This window comes from Aphanomyces invadans, assembly GCF_000520115.1.
Source record: "Aphanomyces invadans strain NJM9701 unplaced genomic scaffold supercont1.15, whole genome shotgun sequence".
Classification (NCBI taxonomy): Eukaryota; Oomycota; class Saprolegniomycetes; order Saprolegniales; family Verrucalvaceae; genus Aphanomyces; species Aphanomyces invadans.
In genome coordinates this window covers 1,294,618-1,311,573 of record NW_008580160.1, presented here as the reverse complement: position 1 = coordinate 1,311,573, position 16,956 = coordinate 1,294,618, and the positions used below count along the sequence as shown (strand labels likewise).

General features: G+C 59.3%; 5 protein-coding genes across 7 annotated transcripts; 2 read left to right on the top strand and 3 right to left on the bottom strand.

The window, feature by feature from the left end:
• Nucleotides 1–169: 169 nt before the first annotated feature.
• On the top strand, nt 170–1,524 carry H310_07946. Of its 2 annotated transcripts, none has more exons than XM_008873473.1 (3): nt 170–291; nt 351–1,063; nt 1,121–1,524. In XM_008873473.1, the coding sequence occupies exons 2-3, from the start codon at nt 400–402 to the stop codon at nt 1,342–1,344; spliced, it is 888 nt and encodes a 295-aa protein (XP_008871695.1). In that variant the 5' UTR covers nt 170–291; nt 351–399; the 3' UTR covers nt 1,345–1,524. The 2 variants fall into 2 exon arrangements, with proteins under 2 accessions (XP_008871695.1, XP_008871694.1); XM_008873472.1 differs by having other exon boundaries at nt 189–291; nt 351–1,066; nt 1,121–1,374.
• A 53-nt stretch (nt 1,525–1,577) lies between these two features.
• H310_07945 (hypothetical protein) lies at nt 1,578–5,503 on the top strand. Its single transcript, XM_008873471.1, has 5 exons — nt 1,578–1,787; nt 1,848–2,165; nt 2,209–2,433; nt 2,600–3,044; nt 3,109–5,503. The coding sequence occupies exons 1-5, from the start codon at nt 1,623–1,625 to the stop codon at nt 5,361–5,363; spliced, it is 3,408 nt and encodes a 1,135-aa protein (XP_008871693.1). The 5' UTR covers nt 1,578–1,622; the 3' UTR covers nt 5,364–5,503.
• H310_07944 (hypothetical protein) lies at nt 4,959–7,801 on the bottom strand. The gene is made up of 6 exons (XM_008873470.1): nt 7,224–7,801; nt 7,089–7,176; nt 6,741–7,035; nt 6,405–6,695; nt 6,107–6,298; nt 4,959–6,058 (listed from the first exon to the last, which is right to left on the bottom strand). Exons 1-6 carry the CDS (start codon nt 7,764–7,766, stop codon nt 5,509–5,511), a joined length of 1,959 nt encoding a protein of 652 aa, XP_008871692.1. The 5' UTR covers nt 7,767–7,801; the 3' UTR covers nt 4,959–5,508.
• Nucleotides 7,802–8,103: 302 nt separating this feature from the next.
• Nucleotides 8,104–10,563, bottom strand: H310_07943 (hypothetical protein). Its single transcript, XM_008873469.1, has 6 exons — nt 10,003–10,563; nt 9,853–9,940; nt 9,487–9,781; nt 9,104–9,391; nt 8,851–9,042; nt 8,104–8,735 (listed from the first exon to the last, which is right to left on the bottom strand). Exons 1-6 carry the CDS (start codon nt 10,543–10,545, stop codon nt 8,189–8,191), a joined length of 1,953 nt encoding a protein of 650 aa, XP_008871691.1. The 5' UTR covers nt 10,546–10,563; the 3' UTR covers nt 8,104–8,188.
• Nucleotides 10,564–10,603: 40 nt separating this feature from the next.
• Nucleotides 10,604–16,682, bottom strand: H310_07942. Of its 2 annotated transcripts, XM_008873468.1 has the most exons (20): nt 16,510–16,682; nt 16,323–16,461; nt 15,714–16,277; nt 15,522–15,663; nt 15,388–15,475; nt 15,038–15,341; nt 14,827–14,987; nt 14,685–14,780; nt 14,484–14,634; nt 14,321–14,437; nt 14,031–14,269; nt 13,940–13,987; nt 13,822–13,878; nt 13,622–13,722; nt 12,878–13,576; nt 12,541–12,744; nt 12,258–12,481; nt 11,331–12,209; nt 11,095–11,279; nt 10,604–11,034 (listed from the first exon to the last, which is right to left on the bottom strand). In XM_008873468.1, exons 1-20 carry the CDS (start codon nt 16,648–16,650, stop codon nt 10,888–10,890), a joined length of 4,686 nt encoding a protein of 1,561 aa, XP_008871690.1. In that variant the 5' UTR covers nt 16,651–16,682; the 3' UTR covers nt 10,604–10,887. The 2 variants fall into 2 exon arrangements, with proteins under 2 accessions (XP_008871690.1, XP_008871689.1); XM_008873467.1 differs by having other exon boundaries at nt 10,888–11,034; nt 12,878–13,722.
• Nucleotides 16,683–16,956: the final 274 nt, after the last annotated feature.

Genomic DNA, 16,956 nt, shown 5'->3' with positions numbered 1-16,956 from the left:
AGATTATCTGCTTGGACGTCTAGAGCAACCAATGCATCCACATTGGACGACGCGCTGCCGCTCGCATCTCGCATCTCGCGGCGACATCTTCATGTCGTCGACGTGGCGCCACTTGTCCATTGCTGGGAATGGAACGAATAAATGGGAGATTTTTGGCCAATCGCTGTCTCGCATGGTCGCCGTTGCAAGCAGTCACTTGGTTGGGTAGCGGCGGCGTCAGCACCTCCGCCGTCCGTCCGCGCGGCCTTCATCCCTTCCCACGGAGACATCGCGGCATTCGTTCCACGAAGGGTACGACCGCATGGAACTGCATCCATCATGTCCACTGTAACGAACGTGTTTCCACCCAGATTCCTTTGCATCCACCGACACCTACGTACATCCCCTTGACTTTCAGAAATGGACTTGCACGCTGAAGCATCAAACGTTCCCACGTTGTCGTCGCTATCCATTTCCGATGCTAACGAATCGCTCAATGAGACCCCACGGCATGGAGAACTGACTTTGGAGGAGCAAGACCCCCACGATCTTGTCGCCCATGGCGACGAGATGTCGGAAGAGGACGATGAGTCGAGCGAAGTCGAGAGCGAGGAAAGCGACGAAGAGGAGGAGGAGGAGGAAGAAGAACTCAGCTGGATTTCGTGGTTCTGCTCGCTTCGTGGCAACGAATTCTTCTGCGAGATCGACGAGGACTACATCGTCGACGACTTCAACCTGACGGGGCTGAATGGCATCGTGCCGTTTTACGACTACGCGATGGACATGATCCTCGATGTCGAGACTCCCCACGATGAAGCACTCTCGGAAGGTCAGCAAGAAATCGTCGAGTCCGCTGCCGAGATGCTCTATGGGCTCATTCACGCGCGGTACATTCTCACGTCCAAGGGAATGGCGGCGATGCTCGAGAAATACCAAAACGTCGACTTCGGACGGTGCCATCGCGTGTACTGCCAAGGCCAACCCGTGCTTCCCGTCGGGCAGTCGGACATCCCGCGCCACACGACAGTCAACATATTTTGCCCTCGGTGCCGCGACATCTTTTTCCCCAAGTCCCAGCGCCAAGGCAGTAAGGTTTCCACGCACGACACAGGGAGTTGACGACACCGTTCTCTGTGTGTAGACACCGACGGCGCGTACTTTGGCACGACGTTCCCGCACTTGTTCCTTATGACGCACCTGGCCCTCGTGCCGTCGCCCCCGGCGCAAGTGTACGTTCCCCGAGTCTTTGGGTACAAAGTTCACAAGGCGAGTGCATACTACGTTGGCAAGAAGGACGCAGACAGCGATCGGAACGGCCACCGCCGCGGCCGGCGAAAACTCCTCCAACACACAGACAAACAATAATCTCTCGCTAACGCTTCTCCCTGCTTTGACCTGCGCTGTTGAGGTGCTGCCATGCGTGCTTGCTTGCTCATGGCGCCGGCCACACACTGGTCGTTGTGGGACGTTGTCGCATGGAATTAGTGTAAGGTCAATACGTCTTTTAGTGTATAGTACACGAATTAAGGATTTTGAACCAACACCAATTGCATCCGACGATCTTTTATCCGGATACCGCTTGCGTCTGGGGAGGTGACTTGATCTTTGCTTTGAATCCATTGCGTGCCGCCGCGCGACGCTCGATGGCGATTCCAGGCAGCGTCATGTGGAAGAAGGGCAAGGAGGAGGAAGCATTCTACACTCGTATGTTTCAACTGGCAGATGTCGACAAAACCGGCAAGGTGGAAGGCAAAACAGCCGTCGAATTCTTCACCACGAGTGGTCTGCCGGCTACAATCCTCAAGCAGGTTCGGTGTGGATTGCAATGCTCGTCCATTGAGCACGGTACCCACGCATACACAACTTAGGTGTGGTCATTGGCCAGCACCAACATGCAGCCGTATTTGAACCAAGACGAGTTCAACGTCGCGCTCGGATTAATTGCGTTGGCCCAATGTGGGGATACGCTTGACCTGGATCGCCTTGCCGCGTTGGGCAACTCCCACGCGCTTCCACTACCTGTCCTTCACATTGACGGCGCCAATTCAAAGGACTTTGTCATGGCAGCAACCGACGAATACAAGTACAAGACGCTCTTCCGAGATGCTGTTGGCGGCGACGTCGACGGTACAATCACCGCCACCGCCGCGATGGAGCTCTTTCAAAAGTCAGGCATGCCCCTCTCCGTACGGCTCCCATGCATGTCACCACCGACTGATTGATCCACAGGAACTGCAAGAAATCTACCGCTTGGTAGACTCTGGCATGAACACCGGACTGCAAGTGGCGACATTCACGATCGCAATGCACTTGATCGTGTGCAAAACTCGTCGCGGCATGGCACAAATCCCAACAACGATCCCCATGGAGCTCTTCCCGACGCTGGCCCTGCCTCCCATCAAGCTTGACCAAGTCGCGACAGGACAGAATGCTGCCGCCATGCTCGAGTTACAGGTTCGATCTAAGTGGCTTTGCGCATGTTATCTGGCATGATTTGCATCATGTACATGACTCCTGGATGAAAATTGTTATTCAATCTTTGTATGCCGTATATGGGCCATGGAACGCTGCGCTTGTTTTGGAGCAAGAAGGCTGACCATATCGTGCGTGGTTTGTATAGCTGGGGGCGCAGAAGCAACTCGTTGGCGCTGTCGCGCATGTGCCAGCAGCTTCTTTGACGCCACTGGAAGTGCATTTGAATGCTGTGGAAGCGCTGGGGTATGCGCTACCCCCTTCCGCTCGGCAAGCGCCAGGCGACAGCGCGAGCCTTTCCGAGCTTGAGGCCGTCTTGCTGCGGTATATTGCACAAGTTACGCAGGAGCTACTTGTGCTACAGCAACAGGACAAAACAGCCCCCGTTGTCCCCGTGCACACGCTGCTCCAGACGCTGACAAACCTCAAGCAGCAGTCGGCACGGCTCGTGGAGCAAAAGGAAGCCGCGTTGCGATGCCAGCCCAAGAACCAGCCACACCACCACAACTCAAATTTGCACGTCGACGTGGACAAGTCGGTCACTTCGAGTGGATTTGGCTTCTCGACTAGTTTCGACGCTTCGTTTGACAACGGTAATATTCGTTAATACAAGGCAGCCTCCGTTCACCCCACGTGCGCTGTGCTTTCCGCATGTAGCCGCCAAGCGTGCTCCCGCCCAGTCGTTTGAATGGACAGTCGATGGGGACCCGTTCTCCCCGAATCCGCCGCCGCCGATCGCGAGCGCCGCCCCCACATTTGTCGCGGCCGACGGGGCAAGCCTCTTCTCGCCAACTCCATCCACCCACGCCTCGTTTGCGTTTGACGGGTCTGCAGGCACAGGAGGAAGTTCAAGTGCCAAGCCAGACCAGTTTGTCTCGTTCCAGAGCATGGCGAAACCAGCAGCTCCAGCCGTCATTTTAGATGCATTTGCTGCTGCTACAACGTCCACATTCAATGCGTTCGATGCGATGAACGAAATGGACCTGAGCGTCACGGAAAAGTACATCGTGGCGTCCCCCGAAACCACACTCGCTGAAAAGATCGCCGTGATCCCGACCACTCGCTCATCCACAGCCTTGAAGCGATCGACCAGCGCCACATCGGACAACGTGTCGCTGTCGCGGAGACCGTCCATGATGGCGTCCGTGCCGCCGCCGTCGTTGTCCGCCACGGGCAGGAGCCAGTCGTCGTCATTCGCCGACGAGTTTGCACCGAAGCCAGTCGAGCCACAGCCCGTGGCGGCGTTTGGCGCGTTCGACGCTGACACCGCGTTGTCGGCACCATCTCAAGATAGCTTTGCCTCGTTTGCAGCAACGACAGCCGCTCCCGGTATCCCGTCTCTCACGGACGCATCGTCGTCCGATTTTGGCGATTTCAGCGGCGACACGTCGTTCCCAGCATTCGACGACGCTCCATCGTTCCACCCGCCGACCGAGCAAGACTCGTTCGAGACGTCGTTCGACGTGGACCAGGCGTCGATCCCCACCTTTTCAACGTCCTTTGACAGCGTCGTGCAGACCGATGCATTCACCGCAGACTTTGGCAAGTTTGAAGCCTCTTTTGCTGCGTTTGGCGTCCATGACACCTCGGCGGCCACGGCGTCGGATGGCTTTGACGCACCGGCCTTTGCTGGCACGACCTCCATCTCGGACGGATTTGGTGCGTTTTGCGTTGACGGCGCGATGTCGTCCTGTGCACCTTCATCGTCGACCGCAACCAACGACGACGTCGGCGCTGGATTCGGCGACTTGACTACCTCGTCGGCGTCCCCCGAGCCGTTCGGATTGTTGCCAGCACACGACCCATCCACCGACGTGTTTGAATTTGGCGAATCGACGACACCAGACTCGCAAGAGGTGCCGCACCCTGCCAGCGACAACGACGTGGCGAACGGCAGAGCCCATGCCGAGACGAGTGACCGACCGCTTGGCTCTGGCCAAGCATGCAATAGCCCGCTGGATGCTGTTGGTTTCTCAACTGTATTTGGTGACGTCGACGGATCCAGCGGCGCCGACGCCGCCGTCTCGTTCAGCGATGCCTTCGCCGCGCCGTCCTTTGGTGGAATTGGAAGCACGTCGACTCGACTTGACGACGTCGGTGCTGCATTTGGGAACGATCTCGACACGGACAATGCCGTGCTTCGTCCGACTGACGTGATTCCACGATCGGACCATCGAGACGTTGCCTCCTCGGAGACCCCTTCGACCGTCCACGAAGCTCCAGATGCACCGGAGGACGAATCCGAGCTCTCTGGCGCCGCGTCTACACACGAAGATGCTGACGCCGCGGCGGCAGGACGTGGCTGTCTCTTTGGCCTGCCCAAAGACGACGCGCCATTCGACGACCGTAGTCCGACTTCCCCGACCAGCACCATTCCATCAACGGACCAGCAAACTACAGCGCCGATGCGCTCCACAACCGCGGTTGACATGCACGTCCCGGCAACGGATCGCTTGGACGATTGGACTGAGTTGGGTGCGTTCCCCATGCGCCCCGCGGCCGCGCCGACACTGTCCTTGACGCCCGACGCATTCGCGACGACTGTCGTCGCGGCCGACACAGACTTTGTGTTTCCTGTGTTCGACGCTCCCAAGCCATCCGTGCCGCCGGCCGCAACGACCTCCACCAACGACGACATCTTTGGCGACTTTACCTTGTCGACCTCGGACCGTCGAGTGGCGACCGATCCGTTCTTGCCGAGTTTTTTCTCGGACAACGGACCGTTCACAGCGACATTTGCGACCGAGCCAGCCAATGTCGCGGACGCCACCAACTCGTTTGCCAACTTTGCCGACTTTCAAGCGAGCGTCGGGACGTCTGCGTGGGACGTTTCCGCGTTCCCGGCACCGACAGACCACAGCTCGAATCCTCCCGCGGAGTCGACGTCAGTCCCGGCCGATTTTTCATTTTAACCAACTCTCGATTTCCGTGTGGATGATGGGTCAATAAGGCAGGTCTCGAAATCGCAGCATCCCACAGCAGCACAGCGGCATGGAGGCCAGAGTAGATGATGAACCACACGATTCATGGAGATGCATTTGTTCGTGGCGAGCCATTCTAGTTGGGGCCACTGGTGTACATGGCGTCGATTTGGCGCTGAAAGAACGCCTTGAGTTGCGGGCGCTTGAGCTTGAATGTCGGCGTGACGAGGTCGTTGTCGACCGAGAACGGGTCAGGATGGATGTAAATGTCCTTGGCGCATTCAAACCCGTTCAGCTTGGCAGTTTTGGCCATGTCGGCCATCGACGCCAGGATCGCACCCTTCAAATCCAATCGCGCCGCCATCGCGTTGAGGTTGCATGCATCCGACAAACCCTTGGCCGCGGCCCACGTCTGGACAACCTCCGGATCGGGTACGACGATCGCGACCAAGTAACTTTGGTACGAATCGCCGTAGACGAAGATTTGCGCGACAAACGGGCTCTTGGCATACACGTTTTCAATCTTCTCGGCCGCGACGTACTCGCCCTGCGCGAGCTTGAAGATGTTCTTCTTGCGGTCGATGATGCTCAGTGTGCCGTCGGCATTCCACGCGCCAATGTCGCCCGTCGAGAACCATCCATCTTCCGACAGCACGTCGGCCGTCTTGCCAGGTTCCTTGAAGTACCTAGGCAAATCGGCGGTGAACAAGTACCGTCGGCGCATGCGCCAGTACCCGACAAACACGTTGTTGCCGCGGATGCAGATCTCACCGCGCGGACGCGGCAGGTCCGCGCTCGTGTAGTTCATGTCGGGGACGTCCGCCAGGCGGACTTGCACGTTTGCCAGGGGAATGCCAACGTGCGGCCCCGTCGGAATATCTGCACATGACAGCGTCGTGGCTGCGCCCGTTTCCGTGAGACCATACCTACAGCAGAGCCATGGACGAGACGGTCGAGTGGCTGCTCGGCCATGGACAAAGCGCACGCGATCCATGCAACGATCCATGGCACAATCACACGGGAGCAGCATACCCCTCTTCGACGCGGCACGAAAACGCAATCTTTAAAAACTCCTTGACGTTTGGCGAGAGCGGCGCCGACCCCGACACGATCACTTCGACGCGACCTCCGAGCACCGCCCGGATCTTGGAGAATACGAGGGCGTCCCAGAGCGCATGCGTCGTCGCGCCGCCGTCCGCGATGCCCTGGCGCTTGACCTCGTACGCGTAGTCAAACATGCATTTCTTGACGCCGCCCGCGACGCGCACGCCCTGGACAATCTTATCGTACACGCGATTGAAGAGCCGCGGCACCGATACGAACCTACACCGCGTGAGGCATGGCGTCGGGATGGCTAGGACGACGTACAAGTGCGGCTGGAGTTCCGCCATGTCGTCCATCAAATGGACGACGTCGCCTTGGTAAAAGCCCATGCTCGCCCCCAACCGCGCAATAATCGTCGTCACACAACGCTCCATGACGTGGGGAAGCGGAAGGTACGAAATGTGAACCATGTAGCTGCTGCAGTCGATCCGGTCCATCAGCATGAGCGCCGCCGTCGTGAAGTTGCGATGGGTCAAGACCGCGCCTTTCGGGTCGCCCGTCGTGCCCGACGTGTAGCAGATCGTCGACACATCCGACGGCAGCGGCGGGGACGGAGGAACTGGACAATGTTCCGTGAGTCCATGCACGATATGCCAGGGGACGTTGCAGTACCGGTTGGGTCTGGCACATCCTCGAGCTCGTGGAGAGTGAGCAGGACGATCCCTTTGCTCTCGGCGTCGCTACGTTGTCGTGCCGTGATCTACAATGCATGCGTTGACCGATGAAGCGACACGGCGACTTGGTTACCGAATCATCCATGCTCACGACGAACTCCAAGGCAGGGCATTCGGCTTTGGCCTGGAGCACCGTAGCCACGAGATCTCCCGAGCACACAAGCACGCGCATGTTTGTGTGGTTCAGAATGAACGGAATGACTTTCGGACCCAGCGTGTCGTAAAGCGGCACGACGACGTAGCTCATGCGGTTGCATGCGATTTCAGTCAAGATCCACTCCGCGCGGTTCTTGCTGAAGAGGCCGACCATGTCCTGTCGACGAACCTTGACCACGTGGTGGAAACCAGTCGCGATACGTTCGGCGCGTTCGTGCGCTTGGTTGTATGAGATCCAGTGGTACGACCCCGCCTTGCCGCTCGCACTTCGAGTCCGCGTGCCGAGGTACGGATTGTTTCGACTGTGAGCGAGCCCGACGTTGAAGTTCTCCCACAGCGTCGTGGTGTGGTCTGCGACGGGAAGGCTGCCAGGTGCCGTGCGGATGGGGCCATACCCAGGGGCGTCGCTAAAGGGAATCTCGTGCGAGAACATGCGGTTCGTCGACTCGGCCGCGCCCATGGCGTTGTGCTCTCGACACAAGATCTGTGTCTTGTCAACAAAAGGTCACAGTGATCTTCTCGCAACCGAATTTTAGCCAATCCTAGAGATTCCAACGAGAGAATCGATACGGATTGGATAAAAAGCTTGGATTTTAACGCGAGGGGTCGGCGCGCACGCGCCATCGCGGTCCAGGTCCCATGAGGAGAGGGCAGTGGGGACGGCGCATATGCACAGTGCCATGAAGCCCGTGATCATGGGGGACGCTACCGAGTTGTCGACGTCTATGTTTGTCCTGACGCGATTCTTGGCTAACGAGATATGCATGTGCCCGAGGGCCACACAACGATAGGACGACTGAGGAAAGCAACGCGACGCATGTGGATGCATTAGCGAGAGCGCTGGGTCCACGAGGTAGTAGCGCTTCCCGACTGCGGGACCGTCTAATGGAGGCCGGCATACATGGCATCGATTTGTCGGTGAAAGTACGCCTTGAGTTGGGGACGCTTGAGCTTGAATGTGGGGGTGATCAAGTCGTTGTCGACTGAGAACGGGTCGGGATGGATGTAAATGTCCTTGGCACATTCGAACCCGTTCAGCTTGGCTTCTTTCGCGACGTCCGCCAGCGAGGCCAAGATGGCTGCTTTCAAATCGGCGCGCTGCGCCATGTTCGTCATGTTGTGGCCGTCGGGAATGTTGCGCTCGGTGGCCCACGTTTGCACAATGTCGGGGTCGGGCACAACGATCGCGACCAAGTAACTTTGGTACGGGTCGCCGTAAAGGAACATTTGCGCGACAAACGGGCTCTTGGCATACACGTTTTCAATCTTCTCGGCCGCGACGTACTCGCCCTGCGCGAGCTTGAAGATGTTCTTCTTGCGGTCGATGATGCTGAGTGTGCCGTCGGCATTCCACGCGCCAATGTCGCCCGTCGAGAACCACCCATCTTGCCCGAGGCACTCGGCCGTCTTTTCCGGGTCCTTGTAGTACCTAGGCAAAGCACACACTGACCATCGGCAACACTGCGCGCCAACCGCATGGCGACCGCTTCCTCGAAAAGGGTCGCATGACGGCGCAAGTGCCGCCGTCGACTTTTCAGACGTACCCAGCAAAGACGTTGCTGCCACGGATGCATATCTCACCGCGCGGACGTGGCACGTCCGCGCTCGTATAATTCATGTCTGGGACGTCGGCCAGCCGAATTTGGACGTTCGGGAGCGGCATCCCGACGTGGGCGCCGACCGGGATGTCCGGGATCGACAGCGTCGCGGCCGCCGCCGTCTCGGTAAGGCCATAGCTACGTCGTGCAAGCCATCATGACCAACCACTACTCGCCATGGCCACTGCGCGCGCCGTACCCCTCTTCGACGCGGCATGAAAACGCAATCTTCAAAAACTCCTTGACGTTGGCCGCCAACGGTGCCGACCCTGACACGATAAACTCGACGCGGCCGCCCAGCACGTTGCGAATCTTGGCGAAGACGAGCGCATCCCACAGCGCATGCACGTTCGTGCCGTCGTCGAGCGCCTGTTTCTTGGCTGCATACGCGTAGTCAAACAGGAGCTTCTTCAGACCGCCTGCCGCCATCACGCCCTGCATGATCTTGTCGTACACGCGATTGAAGAGGCGCGGCACTGACACAAAGCTACGACCGTCGACTCGATCAGGTCGCTGGTCGCAACAGTACGGGGAAGCCGACCGTCGCGGCGCACGACGAAAGCTATAGAAGGAATGCCTTACATGTGCGGCTTGAGCTCGGCCATGTCGTCCATGAGATGGAGAATGTCGCCTTGGTAAAACCCCATGGACGCGCCGGCGCGCGTAATGTTGGCCGCGTTCACGCGCTCAAACACGTGAGCCAGCGGAAGGTACGACATGTGAACGTAATGCGGATGCGAAATCACTCGATGCGTCACGATCTCGGTTGCAGTCGAGAGGTTGCGATGGGTCAAGATCGCGCCCTTCGGGTCACCCGTCGTCCCCGATGTGTAGCAAATCGTTGCATAGTCCGACGGAAGCGGCGGGTCTTCCGGGACTACCAAGCCGTCACAGCAAACAAGCAGCGACTGGACGAGAATGCAGCATCCTCATGCAAGGGACACTTACCCGTCGCGTCTGGAGTTGCCTCGATGTCGTCCAACGTGATCAACGACACTCCTGCCGCTTCCGCGTCCGCACGCTGCCGCGGCGTGACCTACATACCAACATGCGCACGTGTAAACAACACACCGCGCCCACCGCATGGCGACGGCATACCACATCCATGGAAACAAGGAACTCGAGAGTCGGGCACTCGTGCTTGACGTCCAGAATGCTCGGAATCAACTCCCCTGCGGCCACGAGCACCCGCATGCCAGAATGGTTGACAATGTAAGGGATCGCTTTGGGACCGAGGGTGTCGTAGAGAGGGACGAGAACGTAGCTCATGCGGTTGCATGCAATTTCCGTGAGCACCCACTCTGCGCGGTTTTTGCTCATCACGCCAACCATTTCCTGGCGACGGACGTGCAGGCGCTTTTGGAAACCCGTCGCAATACGCTCGGCGCGCTTGAGCGTCTGGTTGTACGTAATCCACGTGTACGCCCCAGCCTTGCCGGTCGCATCGCGAGAACGTGTGCCGAGGTAGTTGGAGTCCGCCGAGATCGACAGTCCACGCTTGAAGTTCTCCCACTGCGTCAAGATGTGGTCTGCGAGAGGGAGCGCATCAGGGCTCACATGCACTGGCCCGTACCCAGGAAGCTCGCTGTGCGGGATCGGGTGCGAGAACAATTGCGTCGATGTCGACTCAACTGCTCCCATGTTACCCCACGACTCGAAATTGCAAAATGGGCTAGTGATTCAAATCCATCGCATGCAATTAAAATATTTCGATGTTGCTGTAATTTGGAATCTTCTTCTTTGTATGGAAGAGACGTCGATATAAAATATCGACATAAAATTAACGACACGTCAACTGCGGCTACCACCGCCAGCGGCCCGCGTCGACGACGCCGTCGGTCGATGCCGGCAATGCTCCTGCGCATGGTGCAGCACTCACGCGCAATCGAAGAGTTCGTCTGCAAGTGTCTCTGTGTGCGTTGAACTCAGCTCTTTCCAATCCATCACAGCCCCATTTGTCGACACGTCGATCCCACATTGATGTTACTCCGGTTCAACGTCTTCGTCGGAGGGTGGATCCACAAGAGCAGGTGGTGGACCTGTTGGAGAGTCGTCGGGCTCGTTGCCGCGAGACGTTCGTCGAATGAGCTCTTCCATGAGCAAGAGTTGCTCCCTCGTCGCTTGCAGAAACTAGACGAGACGCACTCCCATGAGCTCATCGCTGGCGTCAATGTGCACAAGCGCACATACCACGATGTGCAGCAGCTCGTTGAGTGAGATGAGTCCGTCTTCGTTGGCGTCCACCGTGGCAAACAGCTCCTTCGCCACAGCTACGTCCGCGTCGTGCGCTTTCGGCATGAACGCCGTCATGATCTTCATCCATTCATCCGTGTCGATGTCGCCAGATAGGTCCTTGTCGAAGCGGAGCAAGGTTTCTAACGCGCAAACACGTTCTCGTCCATCGCTCTCACTGTCCTTGCGCTCACCTCCGAACTCGAGCACCTCGCGGACCGAGTAGTGTGGCCCGAATGGGTTTTTCCCGGCCTTGGCCCACTCGACTGGATCGATGGGCGGCCGCCTCTTCGCCTCCATCTTCATGCGGCTCACGGCTGGCTTTTTCACGCGCGATTCATGCCGCATGCTCTCGCACAACGTCATCTTGCGCAGGATATTCTGCTTGACTTCTGGGCGGATTTCGACATGAGCATCCTGGCGGGACGTCTGCATGCCGCCGCCATCACAGCCGTTCGTGTCCGCGGGCACATGATCTCTCCAGCTGCCATCGTCGTCGTCGTCAGCGTCCTGGCGACTCGCCTCCGCCTGAACATGCAGCGCCGGCATGGACGCGCTCTTTTGCATCCCGAACGACCTGGACGACAGCCGTGGCAGCACCCCGACGGCCTTGTCCGGAGTCTTTGCCACAAACGTTTCCATCGCGATCGCGTGTTGCGCTGCATGCGGCGGCTTCTTGGATTCCGCCCGGCGCTTGGGTTTCTTCTTCGTCGGCGTGTCAGTCTTCAAATGCAGCTTCAAAAACGCCGACGGCTCGATCGACAGCTGATGCCGCGACGCCTGCGGGCCCGTCGACTGCTTCAATCGCCGCGCCGCCACTTCGACAGCAAAGTTGTCGCACGTTCGCAGCATCGGCAAGTCGTCGACGCCGCTCGGCGCGTCGTCCTTGCACGGCGGCGACGAAAACGCTTTCGCGTACGCTTTCTTGATCTGCGCGGTCGTGAGCAAGAGCGGCGGAAACAAAATTGTCTCGTAGTTGCGCCGCTGCAGCGCATCTCGCCCGACGCTCTCCAACATGTATGCTTCGTCCTGGGTGAACATGTTGTCCTGGATGCCTGCCTTGACCGACAGCCCTGCGCATCGTGCGGTCGGTCGTGCGTCATTATCGTTGCCGGACGTACTCGAAAACGCGCGGTCGTGCTCGGCTTTGATGCGGAGTCCGTCCAGCACGGCGCCGAGCCCGGGGTCCTCGATCTTGACCGCCTTGACCTTCTCCATTGCGTTGGCCAGGCTTTGGTGCCGCCGCATCGTTCGCGGCGTGCGCGACGCATGCTCGTTCAAGTACCCTGTGACGTCTTGCGTTTCCAGCGCCGCGGCGTCGTCTGCATTCAAACTGTCCGCCGGGCTACACGAGAAACACATCCACGACATGATGGCCGCCCTGCTCGAACGCACCCGACGTACTCGCCGTCGTCGGCGACGGCCTTGAGGATGTCCACCGCGTGCTGCTTGATCGTGGTCGAGTTGTCGACCAAGAGAACGGACGATCGGTACTGCCACTGCATCGGCTGCGACTCGGCTTCTTCAAATCGCCGCTGCAGGGTGCCGAGGCACCCGCCCTCGGTGTCCCACAGCCGCACGCCGCCGTCGTCGTACGAGTAGAAGAAGCTACACACACACACACGAGTGGCCGTGACCAAGTCGATCCCTTGACAGCGCACATGCCACGAACATCATGCACGACCCCGTCATGCAGCGACATGTTCTCGAGCGTCATCATGCGTTGGTGGTGTGCTCGTACCCAGGAAACTGCAGCGGATGGACCTGCAAGATCTTGGAATCGTGCGCTTTCCACGACATGGCGTCGCTCACGCGCGGACTCGACGTGCGACCGCGGTGGTATTTTTGCCGCGGCTCCCGACTGTGCTCGGCGGCGGATGGCGCCATCACACTCTGGCGGCGGCTGATGCGCAGGTTCGGGTTGTACCCGCCGCGAGCGTACGCGATCATCGTTTCTGGCAACGGGTCAAAATGGATTTTCATCACGCCGCGCGTGTGCTGGCGGATCGACCGGAGCGACCAGCAGTGGACATGGCCGACATCGTCCGCGGCCACGATCGACGCGAACGAGTGCGCCGAATCTTCCGTAACACAGATCGAGCTGATGCCGCAGGGCGAGACGGCCGGAGGCAACGCGTGGTCCGTCACAAACGTGGGGAGGGACGTCGGCGCCGCCGACGTGTACGAGAGGCGCATGAGGCACTTGGACACAGACGTCACGTTCAGGACCTGCCACACGAGGATATCTCCGGCCGCGTCGCCCGCGAACAGCACGCAGCACTGCCGATGGAACGACAGGCACGTCACTTCCCCCTTGTGCCCTTCGCACCGAAATATCAGCGACAGCCTTTGAAAATCGTGGACGCGGATGTGCCCGTTCGTATCGCCCGTCGCAATCAGCCCGTGCTCGCTCGAGTACGCGCACGACGACATGGGCACGCTGCCGATCGTTTGTTCAGGCCTGGCGCGGGACATGCCACCGTACCGATGAACGTTGTCGATCGTTCGCATCGGATCCAGCTGGCCTTGTCCTTGGACGTCGCTGCAAATCGACAGCGAGTCGTCCGCGCCGTTCGTGATGAGGCACTACAGGAGCCACGACCATGACAAGACCAGCGCTCGTTGTACACGTGCGGCGGCACACGTCCTCCAAGCATGCCGACACCACCGCTCGCACACTCGTACATTTGTTCGCTCGCAGTAGAGAAGCGTCAAGATCTCGCCGTCGTGGAGTTGAGCCGACTACCCCACACGCAAGCTCCGTGAGGTCCATCATCGCGCGATGACGGCGGCGACGCCTTACGTCCATGAGAGCCCCCGTGATGGGGTTATACATGCTCACGCAGCCGTCCTGGAATCATCGCTCGTGACGTGTCCAGACCCATTTTGCGTACACTGGTCGCGACAAACAGCTTGCGTTGGCGAGGTAGGTCAAAGCAGAGGCCGCACACGTCGGCCGCCGTGATCGCGATCGGTTCGTGGATGATGGTGCCGCTTTTGCCGCTCCACACCGTGATGCGGCCGGCAATCGATGCGGTAAACGTGTGCGACACCTGGTTGTACAAGACGTACTGCAGTGGGCTGTGGACCGATGCGACCATCTCGGGCACAAGCCGCACCACTTGAAAGTTGCCTGCGCGCGCCATGTGTGACGAACGCGACCGGAGAGACGACGACGACGCACCTGCCCACACCTCGACAAGTTCCGTGGGTCGTTTTCGATCGGGAACGACCGCAAACGAGTGAAAGACAGGAGCCATGGACCCCACCACGTGGACGGTGTACGTGTGCAAGACGACCGCTAGGACCGCCCACGTTTACATTCGCGACGATGACGGAGGCCGCACCAGCATCCCGCGACGCGTCCACGATGCATCTCGAGATGTCCCAGATCTTGAAATGGCCCGACATGTCGCCCGTAACGCAGTCGAGTTTGGCCGCGTGATGCCGAATCAACTTGACGTCGAGGAGCGCGCAGTGGTGGCCGGTCAGCATCACCTACCGCCTCGCACAGCGTCACGACGACCATCGATTTTTCGTGCGACTACCAAGTGTTTGCGAGTCGCAATGCTCCACACCCGTGCGTGGTGTTCGAACCCGCACGTCACGAGGACGTTGCCGTTGGCATCGACGTGCATGACAGCCTGCCCATGTCCCCCCAGTCACGTGCGCCGCGTGCATCGCACGGACCTGTGTATGCCCCGTCAATTCAAACAGGACCTTCATCCGATCCGCTTCCCACACAGCCACGTTGTGGTCAAAAGAGCACGTTGCAAAGAGTCGCGCGGCTGGGATCTCGACAATGTCCGTGACCAGGTCCGCATGGTGCGCCAGGCGCGCTTCGACCTTACCTAGACATCACGTTGGCAGCTGCTGCGATTACAAAACGATGGCCCATTACACGTGTCGACGTTCCACAGCGCCGTCGACTTCGTGCTCGACGTCATGCACAGCTTGAGCATCGGGCACCACTTGACAACCATCATCATGTCATGGACGACGATCTTGCCGCTCTGGATGTACTGGCCCTTGACGGCATTCACGATGCCCCACACCGTGATCGTGCGGTCCGAGCTCGACACGACCAAGCAATTCTTGGCCGGGACGTGATCGACATCGATCACGTACACGCCGCCGTCCTTCATCACGCTCGTCTTGGCGATCGACGTCATATCGTGAAGAAAGTGGCCGTCTGAGTCGAACATCTACATCGCCGCGTGAGCCAGCTCGGGCACACGTTGGCCACGTGACCGAAATGTTGGGCGACATGTGCTCGAGCACGGCGACTTTTCGAATCGCGTCAAAGCTCTTGATCCGTGTGATGTGATACGGAAACGTCCTGCGCCATCGTCACGACATGCGCGCCGCGCCGCCGACACACGTACTTGCCATGGCACGGATGCTGCTTGTACGAGTACTCGACGCCTTTTCCCTGCACGACCTGCGACTGCTTGGTCGAAATCATGCCAAGCGCAATGCAGAACGAAGTAAACTCTTCCCAGTCGACGTGTCCGTCGCCATTGATGTCTGCCGACGCATCACGAGTCACGCTGCGACGACGATCGAGTCCCACCCACCGATCTGGTCAAACATTTCGTACAGCAGCGCGAGCAGCGCGGCCACGTGCTTCTCGGACCGGAGCTCCGGCCGCGCCCGCACCATGCCTTCGCCTAAACACCGGGCAAACGCGTGTTTGTTGTACCCGCCAGCGGGAAACTGGTTTTCAAACGCGAGAAACTCGCCGCTCGTTAGTGCCGAGCAGATGCCCTGGATCGACCGGAGCGACGTGACATTTGGAATGTCAATGTCCGGGATGATGTCGACCAAGTGGAGCTGCGCGCAGCGCGTGAGCCCGACGATGCAGTGGCTGGCGCACGTCATGCCTTCGCAGATCGGGTGGAAGATCCACTGGCTGCGCTGGCGGGTGTCGCGGTAGAGTTTGCACACCATGATGGCGTTCCGAAAAAGCCCACCGGAGGCCGCGTCGTGCGGCGAGTGTGCATGCTCGCACAGGACGTCGCCTTGGCCGTGCGACAAGATAGCATCCACGTTGGAGCTGTGGAGGGTGCACTGAACCGCGCACTCGTCAAGCGGACGGGACTGGTCCGAGATCGTGTCTTCGCTGTGGGACAGGATAAAGCCTAGGGGCATGTCCCACCTCAACGATGTGGCGCGCGGGGGCGTACCGATGACATCGATGCCGTAGTTGACGCGGTGCAGCGCGACGACGAACTTTTGATCGTGGCCGTGCTGATGCCGCGGTTCCTGCGTGATCGCGCCGTCGTTGGATGCTGGGCTGTGCGATACGTGCTCGATCAACTGGCCCTACAACCGCGCTGTCACAAATTTGCGACGGACGCGCGGTGCATGCACCTGTGCGTTGAAGAGGAGGCAGTATAGGTCGACCATGGACGATGTGTGCCCTCTCGGCCGCGACGTTGCCACGTGAACCACTGCATTCGAGTTGGATAGAAGCACGTGGGCGTCGGCCACGTCGCGCGCCGACATCAGCATGTGGCCAAGCGGTCGGGGTAGGCGACGATGACGGTTACAGGCGTTTCGGCCGAGCGGTGGGCTCGTGAGGTTGTCGCCGCCGCCGCGACGACGCAAGATGGGCGTGAGGACAACGTCCATGGCAGCGACGCGACTTGCAAAGTCGAGACCTCGTCTCTATGGACGCCCCCGCCGCATTCGCATCTGCTGACGGTTCTGGCGCTGATGAAGAAGACGGATCATGATCCAGACACAAGATCGCGGGAGACGAACGGGTCGTGGACGCGTCGGTGACTGGCATAGTGTTTGCCACAGACACGAGTAGAA